The sequence below is a fragment of the Gopherus flavomarginatus genome, chromosome 1 (assembly GCF_025201925.1).
Source record: "Gopherus flavomarginatus isolate rGopFla2 chromosome 1, rGopFla2.mat.asm, whole genome shotgun sequence".
In the NCBI taxonomy this organism is placed as follows: Eukaryota; Metazoa; Chordata; order Testudines; family Testudinidae; genus Gopherus; species Gopherus flavomarginatus.
In genome coordinates, this window is record NC_066617.1 from 224,347,167 (window position 1) to 224,362,043 (window position 14,877).

Genomic DNA, 14,877 nt, shown 5'->3' on the forward strand with positions numbered 1-14,877 from the left:
GGCTGTACTCCACCTCGGCCTGGGGAATAACGACTATAGTGCTGCTCTTGCAGCGCTGAGGTGCCAGTGCAAACAGTGATTAATCTTACTATGCTGTAACTGACCTCCGGAATCTTCCCATAATGCTTTTTAAGTAAAGATAACACACCGTTTTGTTGTGATGCCTCTCTTTGTTTTGTTGTGAACTCGGGGCTCCCGGAGCTGCTTATCTAAAAAACAAACACAGCTACTGTTTGCTCGAGCAGAGGCAGGCAGAGGGATTCCTTTGGAATGTTTGCTTGAGTAGAGAAGCAGCCTGGGGGGAGGGGTGGAAGGGGGTCCATTTTGGAGCAGCTGCTTATCTGGTCTGAAGGCTATTTGCATTTAGTGAATGAGAGAGGGGTGGGGGAAGGGGTTGAAACTTTTTAAATGATTGAAGGTTGGTGCTATGTATCTTCAAGTCCTTAGAACTTGCAAGGCAAGGAGCTGACACTGTGTCAGCTCCAAAAATCCACTCTCTTCTGTCTCCTCCACGCTCCCTGTCACGCTCCACCCCACCCCCCTCTTTTGAAAACCACATTGCAGCCACTTGGACATTGAGATAGCTGCCCATAATGCATCACTCCCAACAACGCTGCAAATGCGGCCACACTGCAGCGCTGGTAGCTGTCAGTGTGACCACACTGCAGCAGTAGGTGTAGCCAAACCCTAAGCAAGGTTTCAGTGCATCCCCTAATGTCTAAACCGCTCAGCAGGGGTTCTGTGTACCTCCCCCATAGAAGGGTCACAGAATCATAGAATATCAGGGTTAAAAAGGGATCTCTGGAGGTCATCTAGTCCAAACCCCTGCTCAATCAAATCCCCAGACAGATTTTTGCCCCCGATCCCTAAATAGCCCCCTCAAGGATTGATCTCACAACCCTGGGTTTAGCAGGCCAATGCTCAAACCACTGAACTATCCTTCCTCCCCATTCTCCACCCATGGCAGGGACTAAGAAAATCTTCATTATGCCCTTCCCCATGCAGGGAGGCTCTGCCTTCCCCCTGCCTCTCCTTCCTTTTTCCCCCCATACCAGGACTCCCCAATCTTCCCCTCACCTGCGGTTCTTTGTGCCCCCTTCTCTGCTCTCCCTATGCCAGGGGCTGTGTGCATGCTCCCTGTCATAAACAGATAGCTAAGGGTTAATGTCTCTTTCACCTGAAGCACCTGACCAGAGGACCAATCAGGAAACCGGATTTTTTCAACTTTGGGTGGAGGGAATTGAGTGTCTAAGGTCTTTTGTTTTCGGCCTGCCTGCTTTCTCTGAGCTTTGGAGAAGTAGTTCTACTTTCTAGTCTTCTGTTTCCAAGTGTAAGGACAAAGAGATCAGATAGTAAGTTATATGGTTTCTTTTCTTTGGTATTTGCATGAATATAAGTGCTGGAGTGCTTTGATTTGTATTCTTTTGGAATAAGGCTGTTTATTCAATATTCTTTTAAGCAATTGACCCTGTGTTGTATTATCTCAATACAGAGAGAACATTTGTACTTATTTTTCTTTCTTTTTATATAAAGCTTTCTTTTAAGACCTGTTGGAGTTTTTCTTTACTTCAGGGAAATTGAGTCTGTAGTCACCAGGGAACTGGTGGGAGGAAGAAATCAAGGGGAGATTTGTGTGTTGGATTGCTAGCCTGACCTTGCATTCCCTCTGGGGGAATAGGAAAGTACTTTTTGTTTCCAGGATTGGGAACAGAGAGGGAGATTCACTCTGTTTGGGTTCACAGAGCTTGTGTCTGTGTATCTCTCCAGGAGCACCTGGAGGGGGGAAGGGAAAAAGGATTATTTCCCTTTGTTGTGAGACTCAAGGGATTTGGGTCTTGGGGTCCCCAGGGAAGGTTTTTCAGGGGGACCAGAGTGCCCCAAAACACTTTAATTTTTTGGGTGGTGGCAGCAGGTACCAGGTCCAAGCTGGTAACTAAGCTTGGAGGTTTTCATGCTAACCCCCATATTTTGGACGCTAAGGTCCAAATCTGGGACTAAGGTTATTACATGAGTGGCAGCTGGTGGGAGATAGACAGAACCCAGAAGCCAGTAGAAATATTATATTTTTCTTTTCTCTGCTAAGGGCTTTTTAGCAGAGAGAAGCAGTTGGTTTTAAAAGGGAACCAGAGAGAATTTTTTTTTCTGCTCTCTCTCGCAGTTTGTGGCTTGCATGTTAAGGGTCTTTTGTCATGCAATAGCCCTCCCATTAGGAGGCAAGTACCGGCACTTATATGCATGCAAATAAAGTGGTTTTTCTGGTTTCCTTTCATTGAACATTAGCTAGAGAGAGAAAAGGAAAAAAGCACTGTTGCTAGGCAGACTTCAGGAGGCAACAGAACCTGCAGTTCAGAAGATAAACACCGGAGGGCACCCCAACACAAGAAAACAGGAACCATGACTTCTAAGGCAAAAATTGACGCCGAAGAACAAATCAAAGAAGCTGAACACAGGCGACAGATGGAGATGAAAGAAAAGGAAGAAAGCATGAAACTGGCAGCCTTCCAAAGAGAACAGGCAGCCCAAGAGGCAGCACACAAAAGAAAACTAGAAGAAGAAAAGATAGCCTACCGAAGGAAACAAGCAGAAGAAGAGTTGGCCCACCACCGAGAAATGGAAAAACACCAAAAAGAAATGGAAAAACAACAAAAAGAAATGGAAAAAACAACAAAAAGAGAATGAAGAGAAGGAAAAACAGAGAAAACATGAACTGGAGTTGGCAAAAGCTGGGCTGCATGTGCCAGCCAACCCTAACAACCCGGCGCCAATTATTGCTCCACAGCACAGGAAATTTCCCACCTACAAGGCAGGTGATGACACCGAGGCCTTCTTGGAAAATTTTGAAAGAGCCTGTCTTGGGTACAGCATTCCCGAAGACCAGTACATGGTAGAATTGAGGTCACAGCTCAGTGGACCTTTAGCAGAGGTGGCAGCTGAAATGCCTAAGCACCAAATGAATGACTATAAACTTTTTCTAACCAAGGCCAGATACAGGATGGGGATAACCCCAGATCATGCCCGTCGGCGCTTCAGAACCCAAAAGTGGAAACCAGAGGTGTCATTTCCCAAACACGCCTACTACATTGCAAAAAACTATGAGGCCTGGCTAACAGGAAACAACATTCAAACCTTGGAAGAACTGAACCTCTTCATACAAATGGAGCAGTTCTTGGATGGTGTTCCTGAAGACATCACACGGTACATACAAGATGGAAATCCCAAAGATATCGCTGAGGCGGGGGAGATTGGAGCCAAATGGATGGAACTGGCAGAAAGCAAGAAAGCTACTGTCAAGGGGAACGATTACCCCAGGGGGCACACAGACCATAAACCCTACAACCGAGGACAGCCAAAGACCCCACATACCACCCAAGTAAAGCCACAGATACCCTACCCTTCAACCTCACCAGTCTCCAGTAACTCACCTCGGCCCAGTGACCCATCAGATGGAAGATGCTTTAAGTGTAATGAACTGGGACATATCAAGGCCAAGTGTCCCAAGAACACCATGCGAGTGCAATTCATTACACCACCATCACACCAAAGATCCCCAGGCCCGGATGCCTCTCAAATACCCTTGGAGCGAAGGGAAAATTTGAGAGTGGGCGGAAAGAAGGTTACTGCGTGGAGAGACACGGGGGCACAAGTGTCAGCTATCCACCAATCCTTCGTTGACCCCAAATTCATCAACCCAAAGGCCAAAGTTACAATTTACCCCTTCATGTCACAAGCTGTAGACTTGCCTACAGCTCAACTGCCTGTCCAGTACAAAGGCTGGTCAGGAATGTGGACTTTTGCAGTCTATGACAATTATCCTATCCCCATGCTACTGGGGGAAGACTTGGCCAACCAGGTGAGGCGGGCCAAGAGAGTGGGAATGGTTACACGTAGCCAAACCAGGCAAGCTTCCAGACCCATTCCTGTTCCTGAGCCGTCCACAGAGGCCCCGTCTGTGTTACCAGAGACCCAGACAGAGGTAGTGGACCCGGATTCCATGCCTACCACTGAAACAGCCACAGCATCTCCAGTCCCAGGCCCGGAACTGGAACAGCAACCAGCACCAGCAAGTGCAACCCCATCTTCAAACTCAACGCCAGAGGGCGCCAGCGAGCCAGAACTGGCAGAAGCAAAAGACAACCATACCCAAAAGGCTCAGCCAGAGCCTAAAATACCCTCAGGTGCACCAGCGGAGAGCGGTTCACCAGCAACGGAAACAACCCCATCACCTACATCGCTTCCGGAGGGACCAAGCCCAAGTCCACAGTCTGAGGAAGAACTGGTGACCCCAGCCTCAAGGGAACAGTTCCAGACTGAGCAGGAAGCAGATGACAGCCTTCAGAAAGCTTGGGCGGCGGCACGGAACACCCCACCGCCTCTCAGCTCTTCTAATCGATCCCGGTTTGTTATAGACCAAGGACTTTTATACAAGGAAATTCTTTCTGGTGGACACCGGGAAAAATGGCAGCCGCAAAAACAGTTGGTGGTTCCAACTAAGTACCGGGAGAAGCTCTTAAGCTTAGCCCATGATCATCCCAGTGGCCATGCTGGGGTGAACAGAACCAAGGACCGGTTGGGGAAGTCCTTCCACTGGGAGGGGATGGGCAAGGACGTTGCCAAGTATGTCCGGTCTTGTGAGGTATGCCAAAGAGTGGGAAAGCCTCAAGACCAGGTCAAGGCCCCTCTCCAGCCACTCCCCATAATTGAGGTCCCATTTCAGCGAGTAGCTGTGGATATTCTGGGCCCTTTCCCAAAAAAGACGCCCAGAGGAAAACAGTACGTACTGACTTTAGTGGACTTTGCTACCCGATGGCCAGAAGCAGTCGCTCTAGGCAACACCAGGGCTAACACTGTGTGCCTGGCCCTAACAGACATCTTTGCCAGGGTAGGTTGGCCCTGCGACATCCTTACAGATTCAGGGTCTAATTTCCTGGCAGGGACCATGGAAAAACTGTGGGAAACTCATGGGGTGAATCACTTGGTTGCCACCCCATACCACCATCAAACCAATGGCCTGGTGGAAAGGTTCAATGGAACTTTGGGGGCCATGATACGAAAATTCATCAACGAATTCTCCAATAATTGGGACCTAGTGTTGCAGCAGTTGCTGTTTGCCTACAGGGCTGTACCACATCCCAGTTTAGGGTTTTCACCATTTGAACTTGTGTATGGTCACGAGGTTAAGGGGCCATTACAGTTGGTGAAGCAGCAATGGGAGGGGTTTACGCCTTCTCCAGGAACTAACATTCTGGACTTTGTAAGCAACCTACAAAGCACCCTCCGACACTCTTTAGCCCTTGCTAGAGAGAACCTAAAGAATGCTCAAGAAGAGCAAAAGGCCTGGTATGACAGACATGCCAGAGAACGTTCCTTCAAGGTAGGAGACCAGGTTATGGTCTTGAAGGCGCAACAGGCCCATAAGATGGAAGCATCATGGGAAGGGCCATTCACGGTCCAAGAGCGCCTGGGAGCTGTAAACTACCTCATAGCATTTCCCAATTCCTCACTAAAGCCTAAAGTGTACCATGTTAATTCTCTCAAGCCTTTCTATTCCAGAGACTTACAGGTTTGTCAGTTTACAGTCCAGGGAGATGATGCTGAGTGGCCTGACGGTGTCTACTACAACGGGAAAAAAGACGGTGGCGTGGAAGAGGTGAACCTCTCAACCACCTTGGAACGTCTGCAGCGGCAACAAATCAAGGAGCTGTGCACTAGCTTCGCCCCATTGTTCTCAGCCACCCCAGGACGGACTGAACGGGCATACCACTCCATTGATACAGGTAATGCTCACCCAATCAGAACCCCACCCTACCGGGTGTCTCCTCATGCCCAAGCTGCTATAGAACGGGAGATCCAGAACATGCTACAGATGGGTATAATCCGCCCATCTACCAGTGCATGGGCATCTCCAGTGGTTCTGGTACCCAAACCAGATGGGGAAATACGCTTTTGCGTGGACTACCGTAAGCTAAATGCTGTAACTCGTCCGGACAACTATCCAATGCCACGTACCGATGAGCTATTGGAAAAGTTGGGACGTGCCCATTTCATCTCTACAATAGACTTAACCAAGGGGTACTGGCAAGTACCACTAGATGAACCTGCCAAGGAGAGGTCAGCATTCGTCACCCATGCGGGGGTGTATGAATTCAATGTCCTTCCTTTCGGCCTTCAAAATGCACCCGCCACCTTCCAGAGGCTGGTAGATGGTCTACTAGCTGGACTGGGAGAATTTGCAGTTGCCTACCTCGATGATGTGGCCATTTTTTCAGACTCCTGGCCCGAACACCTACTACACCTGGAAAAGGTCTTTGAGCGCATCAGGCAGGCCGGACTAACTGTTAAGGCCAAAAAGTGTCAAATAGGCCAAAACAGAGTGACTTACCTGGGGCACCAGGTGGGTCGAGGAACCATAAACCCCCTACAGGCCAAGGTAGATGCTATCCAAAAGTGGCCTGTCCCAAAGTCAAAGAAGCAGGTCCAATCCTTCTTAGGCTTGGCCGGATACTACAGGCGATTTGTACCACACTACAGCCAAATCGCTGCCCCATTGACCGACCTGACCAAAAAGACCCAGCCAAATGCCGTTAAGTGGACTGATGAGTGTCAAAAGGCCTTTACCCAACTTAAGGCAACGCTCATGTCTGACCCTGTGCTCAGGGCCCCGGACTTTGACAAGCCATTCCTAGTAACAACAGATGCATCTGAGCGTGGTATAGGAGCGGTGCTCATGCAGGAAGCAACAGATCACAACTTCCATCCTGTCGTGTTTCTCAGCAAGAAACTGTCTGAGAGGGAAAGTCACTGGTCAGTCAGTGAAAAGGAATGCTATGCCATTGTGTACGCCCTGGAAAAGCTACGCCCATATGTTTGGGGACGGCGGTTCCAACTACAAACTGACCATGCTGCACTAAAGTGGCTTCATACTGCCAAGGGGAACAACAAGAAACTTCTTCGTTGGAGTTTAGCTCTCCAAGATTTTGATTTTGAAATTCAACACATCACAGGAGCTTCTAATAAAGTTGCTGATGCACTCTCCCGTGAGAGTTTCCCAGAATTCAGTAGTTAAAAAGTGTTCTTAAAATGTAGAAGTCTGTTAGTTATATACTTAGGAGTATATGTAAAGGTGTATGTGTTGTATTAATCTGTTTATTTTCAAGTTCTAGAAGGAAATCGCCGCCAGTGAGCTTCCCCACTGTCTGCAATTTGGGGGGCGTGTCATAAACAGATAGCTAAGGGTTAATGTCTCTTTCACCTGAAGCACCTGACCAGAGGACCAATCAGGAAACCGGATTTTTTCAACTTTGGGTGGAGGGAATTGAGTGTCTAAGGTCTTTTGTTTTCGGCCTGCCTGCTTTCTCTGAGCTTTGGAGAAGTAGTTCTACTTTCTAGTCTTCTGTTTCCAAGTGTAAGGACAAAGAGATCAGATAGTAAGTTATATGGTTTCTTTTCTTTGGTATTTGCATGAATATAAGTGCTGGAGTGCTTTGATTTGTATTCTTTTGGAATAAGGCTGTTTATTCAATATTCTTTTAAGCAATTGACCCTGTGTTGTATTATCTCAATACAGAGAGAACATTTGTACTTATTTTTCTTTCTTTTTATATAAAGCTTTCTTTTAAGACCTGTTGGAGTTTTTCTTTACTTCAGGGAAATTGAGTCTGTACTCACCAGGGAATTGGTGGGAGGAAGAAATCAAGGGGAGATTTGTGTGTTGGATTGCTAGCCTGACCTTGCATTCCCTCTGGGGGAATAGGAAAGTACTTTTTGTTTCCAGGATTGGGAACAGAGAGGGAGATTCACTCTGTTTGGGTTCACAGAGCTTGTGTCTGTGTATCTCTCCAGGAGCACCTGGAGGGGGGAAGGGAAAAAGGATTATTTCCCTTTGTTGTGAGACTCAAGGGATTTGGGTCTTGGGGTCCCCAGGGAAGGTTTTTCAGGGGGACCAGAGTGCCCCAAAACACTCTAATTTTTTGGGTGGTGGCAGCAGGTACCAGGTCCAAGCTGGTAACTAAGCTTGGAGGTTTTCATGCTAACCCCCATATTTTGGACGCTAAGGTCCAAATCTGGGACTAAGGTTATTACACTCCCATTCCTTTCTCCTCCACTCTTCCTCCACCCCACCCTCCCAACACTATTCTGTCTGTCTGTCTGTGAGGACAAATTCAGCTCTCAGTTACATTAGGGTGTCAACATGTAAAACTCTATTGGGAGGATGGGCAGAGATGAGAGAGGACCATTGCTCTGCTAGAAGGTGTTAATGGGGCTATCAATCAGTTTGATCTAGACAACTGCAGAGGTGCTCGAGGCTGTGGCTGTGCTAAACAGCTGGCAGGGGCTTCGCGTGTCTCCCATTTTCCAATTTTCTCCAAAATCAATAAGGTTCTGGTACCGATGCCTAGAATACTCCTTGATATTTTAGAATAGATTGGTAGAGCACTGCATGGATACAAAATTTGTATCTGCATCTGATCTATGATCTGCAAACATGGCCCGTGGATATGAAGTGGATATCCGCAGATTTGCGGAGCTCTATTGATTGGATGCAGTGTTCTAAGGGTATCCCTTTACATATGCAATCACAGACGGACACAGAAATGCAGTCAAGTTGAATGTAAGACCTCCATCAGCTCGGCCAATTAATCAGCTTTGGGGAGGAAATAAAATGAAAAATGACGTATATGCATATTTGCATGATATTTTCTATAAAATCTTTGTTGGAGAAGATTTACAAGTAACTTACTAAACATTGAACTTTTCTCTGAATAGGGAGCTGTGGAGGTGCCCTTTCTGTGTGGATTAGGAAAAGTTTTACTGTTTTTTCTGACATCATCTGAAGAAAAAAAAATTCTTCTAAGAAAAGCTCCAGGCACCTGCACCGCTTCAGTCTGAGTGAAAATGGGTGAATCTGTGTGCGCCTGCAGCAGTAATAGTCTCTCTCTTGATTGTTCCACTTGCCTGACACACAAGGAAGGACGGACGGACCCATTACTATGGATTACTAGAGCCGCCTGCCTAATATAGCCTAGGGAAAATGTCTTTATTGCCATATTTCTGAAAAGGTATACCTTTTCATTAGAGATTAAAGATATTAACAGAGATTAAATGTTCTTTTTTCCCCAGACAGATACCAAAGAGCACATAGTCTGTAACTGTGTAGTATGTTTTCGCAAGATTTTCTTAAATTGCTAAGAAACAACAGCGCTGACATTTATAAAAACTAAAGGATGTCAGACAGAGTTAGATTTTACAACCCTTACTCATACAGATGAGCACTTACTTATATGAGTAACTTCACTCAAGTCACTAGGACAACTCATGTGACTAAGCATACAACTAATCCACATTGCTGAACTATCCAGGTCATACAAAGTATAAGAATATGATCACACTCCTGCTGAAAGCGTGCCTCCCAGCCTGGATAGACAGACTCATGCTAATTCAAACAGAGCTAACAAACGCTGCAGCATCATAAGCAGCAATTTCGTTTAGCTGCCCAAGTCCAAGCCTGCCCAAAGCCCTGGGTTTGAGTTTGGATGGCCAGCTAAAGTTGCCAGATGTGTAGCAATGCACACGCTATTTTTAGAGAGCTAGCATGAGTCTGTCTACCCCAGGCTGGGAGATTAATTTCTAGCTGCAGTGTAGATATAGCCTAACTATTCTCTCCCCAACACAGACTGACCTGAAGAACAGATTCTCTAATGTGCTTCTGCTAATACGTGCATTAATTCCGCTCACTCTGCCTCTTGATGCTCTCTGGATAAAGTGAGTTTTAGATACTTACCTAACCATGTTGCAATCAGAACAGAGTCAATTCCTTCTATGGGCTCACAGATTCGAGCCACTACCGGGTGAATCTGTTGTGACAGATAGTACTGAGTATCAACAGTAAGATTTTCTTGTTTTTGCAGCTGTTCTGGAGCATATGCTCTCTGGCTGGCACTCAGATTTGACCCATCCTAAGAAAGGGAACACACAAAACAAACCAAGAGAAAACAAATCAGTCATACGTGGGTTGGTGTTGAGGTTAGATGTTTCAACATTATAAAACTATGTTTTTAAAAAAGGATGCAGTGGATTCCTTTCTTCAGCTATTTTATTTCATACAAATTCAAGAAATCCAAAGAAATAGGTTACTTTTGTTGCTGGCATTAGCTAGTAAATTCAAGAACATAAATCCAGCTTGTATTATTACAGCTTGTGTGCGCAAATCAGTAATAATAGACAGAGTAAACAGTCCCATCTGTCAATTCAGAAATACACAATGAAAATATACTGTTACCATTAGCCCAGTTAAAAGTATGCAGAGGGCAAACATTTTGGGATCACCTTATATTAAATCAGCATTATCACATTACAGTAATCGTTAGAGCAGCTTCCTAAGCGCTGTGGTGGATTCTCCATCACTGGCCATTTTTTTTTTTTTATTATCAGATTGGATTATTTTTCTAGAAGATATGCTCATGTTCAAACAGGAAGTAATTCATGGCCTGTGTTACACAGGAGGTCAGATTAGATCACAATGGTTCCTTCTGGCCTTATAACCTAATAATCTATTGTAACAAGCAGATACCAAATCACATTAATGTACTAAATTAATCAGTGGTGCATCATCAAGGAACAGACAATACACTAAGATGTAAATGGAGTTTTTTGAGACTTGTGCTCTCTCTGTATTACAATAACCTCCCTTCTTTTCCTCTGCTTTGGCTCATGACTGGATTCGCAGTAAAGAAAGAACTGAAGAGATGGTCGGTCTGCCCCACTCCTTATGCCTTCAGTGCAGAGTATGAGAAGATCAGGAATACAGGCGTGGACCAATGAACACTTATTTGCAAGAATTCTCCAGTCTCGGGCTCATGGAGTGCATGAATACCCACAGAGAGGGACCACACTTTTTGAAAAACTTCAGTCACAACAAGGTATATAACTTCCCCTCCCACTCAGACTCATGCAGGGAGGAAAGTTGTCTGACTGACAAGGACAAGAAAAGCCTGCTAGCAGCAAATATCTCCAGTGGCCAGTGATGGGACACTAGATGGGGAGAGCTCTGAGTTACTACAGAGAATGCTTTCCCATGTTTCCGGCTGGTGGGTCTTGCCCACATGCTCAGGGTTTAACTGATTTGCCATATTTCGGGTCAGGAAGGACTTTTTTTCCCCGGGTCAGATTGGCAGAGACTCAGAGTTTTTCAGCTTCCTCTGCAGCATGGGGCACAAGTCACTTGCAGCTTTAAAGCACTGTAAATGGTGAATTCTTTGTAACTTGAAGTCTTTAAACCAGGATTTGAGGACTTCAGTAACTCAGCCAGAGGTTACGGATCTATTACAGGAATGGCTGGCTGAGGTTCTGTGGCCTGCAATGTGCACGAGGTCAGACTAGATCATCATGATGGTCCCTTCTGACCTTGAAGTCTATGAATCAGAATGGAAGGAGGAATTAAGAGAGCAAGACTGAATTTATTTGGCTAAGAAGTTTATGCTAGGTTCTACATAGACAGGAATAAAAATGGGTCGATGGAGAAGAAACTTTCAGACACCAACACAGAGATAAGTAGCACCACAGAGACAGTGTGATCAACCCAAAAGGGCTGAGCAACTTAAGAAACTCTTTGCAATCCTTTTTGTCAAGAGCACCATTCTGGAGTTCCAGAGAGCACAATGAGCCTTTCTTAAACAGAAAAAAATTGAAAACAGAGGCTGAAACAAGTTGGAACGAGAGGCTAAAATGCAGGTTGAAAATGGGGCTGGTGGGAGGATAGAGAAAAATCTTGAGTTCCAAGAAAAAAATGTTCCAGGAAATACAGCATGCATTAAACCTGTAGAATACCACTCACAGGTCACGTGAACACTATGGAAAAAAGTGCATTTTTCACACACATAAGCTAATGTATGCCAAAACCTAAAGGTGAGGGTAAGTAGTGTGGGTTGATCTTTTTCTATTATTCAGTAACACCTGTTGTACTTTCGTAGACCAGGATTCTAACCCCTTAAACCATCGAGGAGCCATGCCCCAGGGCAGACAGCCACTATATTGGGATGAAGCGCACAACTCTCATCCTGTGAAAGGAGATAAGGAATGGTCAGGAACATGAACAGCAGTTGGACACAGAAGTGAAGCAGGTAAGGGTACTCCAAGCTGGTCTCAGTCAGGTCAACACTATCACGATAACTCTGACTTTGTTTTGTCTGATCTTGTTCATTACCCTTGGTATCAGTGACATTGGAGAAATGCACAGAACAGATCCCTCTTCCAAGACAGAAGGAAGAGTGGTGGCCCAGACCCCTCTTGATCAGAAGACAGGATACTTCCTGTTCCTGGAGATGGCCAAGAGATGACCTCTAGCAATCCCCATTTTTGGAATATGCTGTGGAGAACGTGGGTGTCTAGCTCCCATTTGTAATCCTGTGAGAAGTGTCTGCTGAGAACATCAGCTGCAGTGTGCTGAATACCTGGGAGGTAGACTGCTGAAATTTGGATCTGATGAATCATGCACCAATTTTATAGTTTCATGGCTTCAGCACGCAGGAATTATGGATATAGAACAGGCAGGATCTGTTGCCTGTCATGATCCTGATTGATTTGCCCCTGATGAGGGGCAGGAAATGAAAGCAAGTGTTCCTGACAATCCTGAGCTCCAACACATTAGTGTGGAGACTGGTTTCTTGAGTTGTCCATCTCCCCTAGTCCTGAAGATATTGAGGTGGGCTCCCCATCCCCACAGCAACGCATCTCTGTTGTTAAAGTCACTGATGGGGCTGGGCGACAAAAAAGAATGTTTGCATCGACATTGAGTTGACCCTTCCACTAGTCTAAAAAGAGTTCCTCACTTGTAGAGGAACTGTCATCTTCTGTCTAAGATCTTTCTGAGCCAACTCTGGAAGCGGCAGAGACATAACCTTGCATGATCGGTCACAAAACTGCCATGTGTCCCAAGAGCTGAAAACAGTTCCTTATTGTGATTCCTGATGCATGTTGCGCATGTGCTAAGAAGAAGAGCTCCCCTGAACTTTCTGTACTAGATCTGATAAGGTTACGAATCTGTCTAAGGCAAGGTACAGTAAGGCTATTAATGAGTCCAAATATGCCCCTATAAACTATATCCCCTCTACAAGAATGTGGACTTTTGAAATATTCAGCTGCAGACCTAACTCCTGGAACAGACCAAAGTCTGGGTGGATGACAGCACTACTTTGTAGGAACAGCCCTGGAGTAGCCAGTCATCGGGGTACGGGAAGATTAGGATAGCTTCTTGTCAGAAGCGAGCAGCCATTACTGCCAAGACTTCTGAGGACACTCTGGGGGCCAAGTAAAGTCAAAAGGGAAATCCTGTCCTATAGTGAAGAATAAGTATTTCCTGTGCAATGGATGTATCATGATATGGAAACAGGCATCTTGTAGGTCAAGAACCGAAAACCAAACCCCTTTCTCCAGTGAAGGAATTATAGCTGCCAGAGTCACCATTCTGAATTCTTGAGACTTTATGAACTTGTTTACAAGTCTTAGAACTAAGATCAGTCTCTACCCTCCACCCTTCTTTGGCACAAGGAAATAATTTGAGTAAAATCCCTTGCCCTTATGAGGAGGAGGAACCAGCTCTATTGCTCCTAATCAAAGGAGAGAGTTCACCTATCTCAATAAAAGCTTGTGGGAGGGGTCCCTGAAGAAGAATGGGGAAAGGAGGTGGGTGCAAGGGAGGGAATGATGTAAAATGGATGGTACAGCCTTATGCTGATTCACTTGTCTATAGTGATCTACCTCCAAGCATATAGGAAATAGGCAAGATGGTCTCCAAAACGAGAGGATCTGGGCTAATTCACGCAGCTGTAAATCCTGAGGTGTGGAATGGATTGAACCCTCAACCAACCCATCAAAACTGCTGCTTTGAAGATGGCTGGGTGGTCACAGAGAGCAGATGGCAGTTCCTTTTCTTTGAAATCTGTCTCTCTTTCTGAGGGATTCAGTGGATCTATGGAACCAAGAAAACTGAGCAGGAAACAATCTCTGGGCAGTCTGTGACCGACGAAACCTTTTTTTTGATAACGTTATTTTGTTGATAAATGCAAAAGTAAAGCACATGGGAAAACATAATCCCAACTATACATATGAAATGATGGAGTCTAAATTAGCTGTTACCACTCAAGAAAGAGATCTTGGAGTCATTGTGGATAGTTTTCTGAAAACATCCACTCAATATGCAGCAGCAGTCAAAAAAGCAAATAGAATGTTGGGAATCATTAAGAAAGGGATAGATAATAAGATGGAAAATATCCTATTGCCTCTAAATAAATCCATGGTATATCCACATCTTGAATACCGCATGCAGATGTGGTCACCCCATCTCAAAAAATATATATTGGAACTGGAAGGGGTTCAGAGAAGAGCAACAAAAATTGTTAGTGGTATGAAATGGCTTCCATATGAAGAGAGACTAATAAGACTGGGACTTTTCAGCTTGAAAAAGAAACAACTAAGGGGGAATATGATTGAGGTCTATAAAATCATGACTGGTATAAAGAAAGTAAACAAGGAAGTGTTATTTACTTCTCATAACACAAGAACTAGGGGTCACCAAATGAAATTAATAAGCAACAGGTTTAAAACAAACAAAAGGAAGTATTTCTATGCACAGTCAACCTGTGGAACTGTTTGCCAGAGGATGTCATGAAGGCCAACACTATAACAGGGCTCAAAACAGAACTAGATAAGTTCATGGAGAGTAGGCCCATCAATGGCTATTAGCCAGGATGGGCAGGGATGGTGTCTCTAGCCTCTGTTTGCTAGAAGCTGGGGAATGAGCAACAGGGAATGGCTCACTTGATGATTACCTGTTCTCTTCATTCTCTCTGGGGCACCTGGCATTGGCCACTGCTGGAAGACAGG

At 45.3% G+C, this 14,877-nt stretch overlaps 1 protein-coding gene across 3 annotated transcripts in view; it reads right to left on the minus strand.

The window, feature by feature from the left end:
- POLA1 (DNA polymerase alpha 1, catalytic subunit) overlaps positions 1–14,877 on the minus strand; it is a 366,980-nt gene that overhangs the window by 189,591 nt on the left and 162,512 nt on the right. For all 3 annotated transcript variants that reach the window (XM_050936466.1, XM_050936467.1, XM_050936465.1), the window contains one exon: positions 9,779–9,953. In XM_050936466.1, the coding sequence (XP_050792423.1) occupies positions 9,779–9,953 (175 nt within the window). The remainder of the gene's footprint in view (positions 1–9,778; positions 9,954–14,877) is intronic.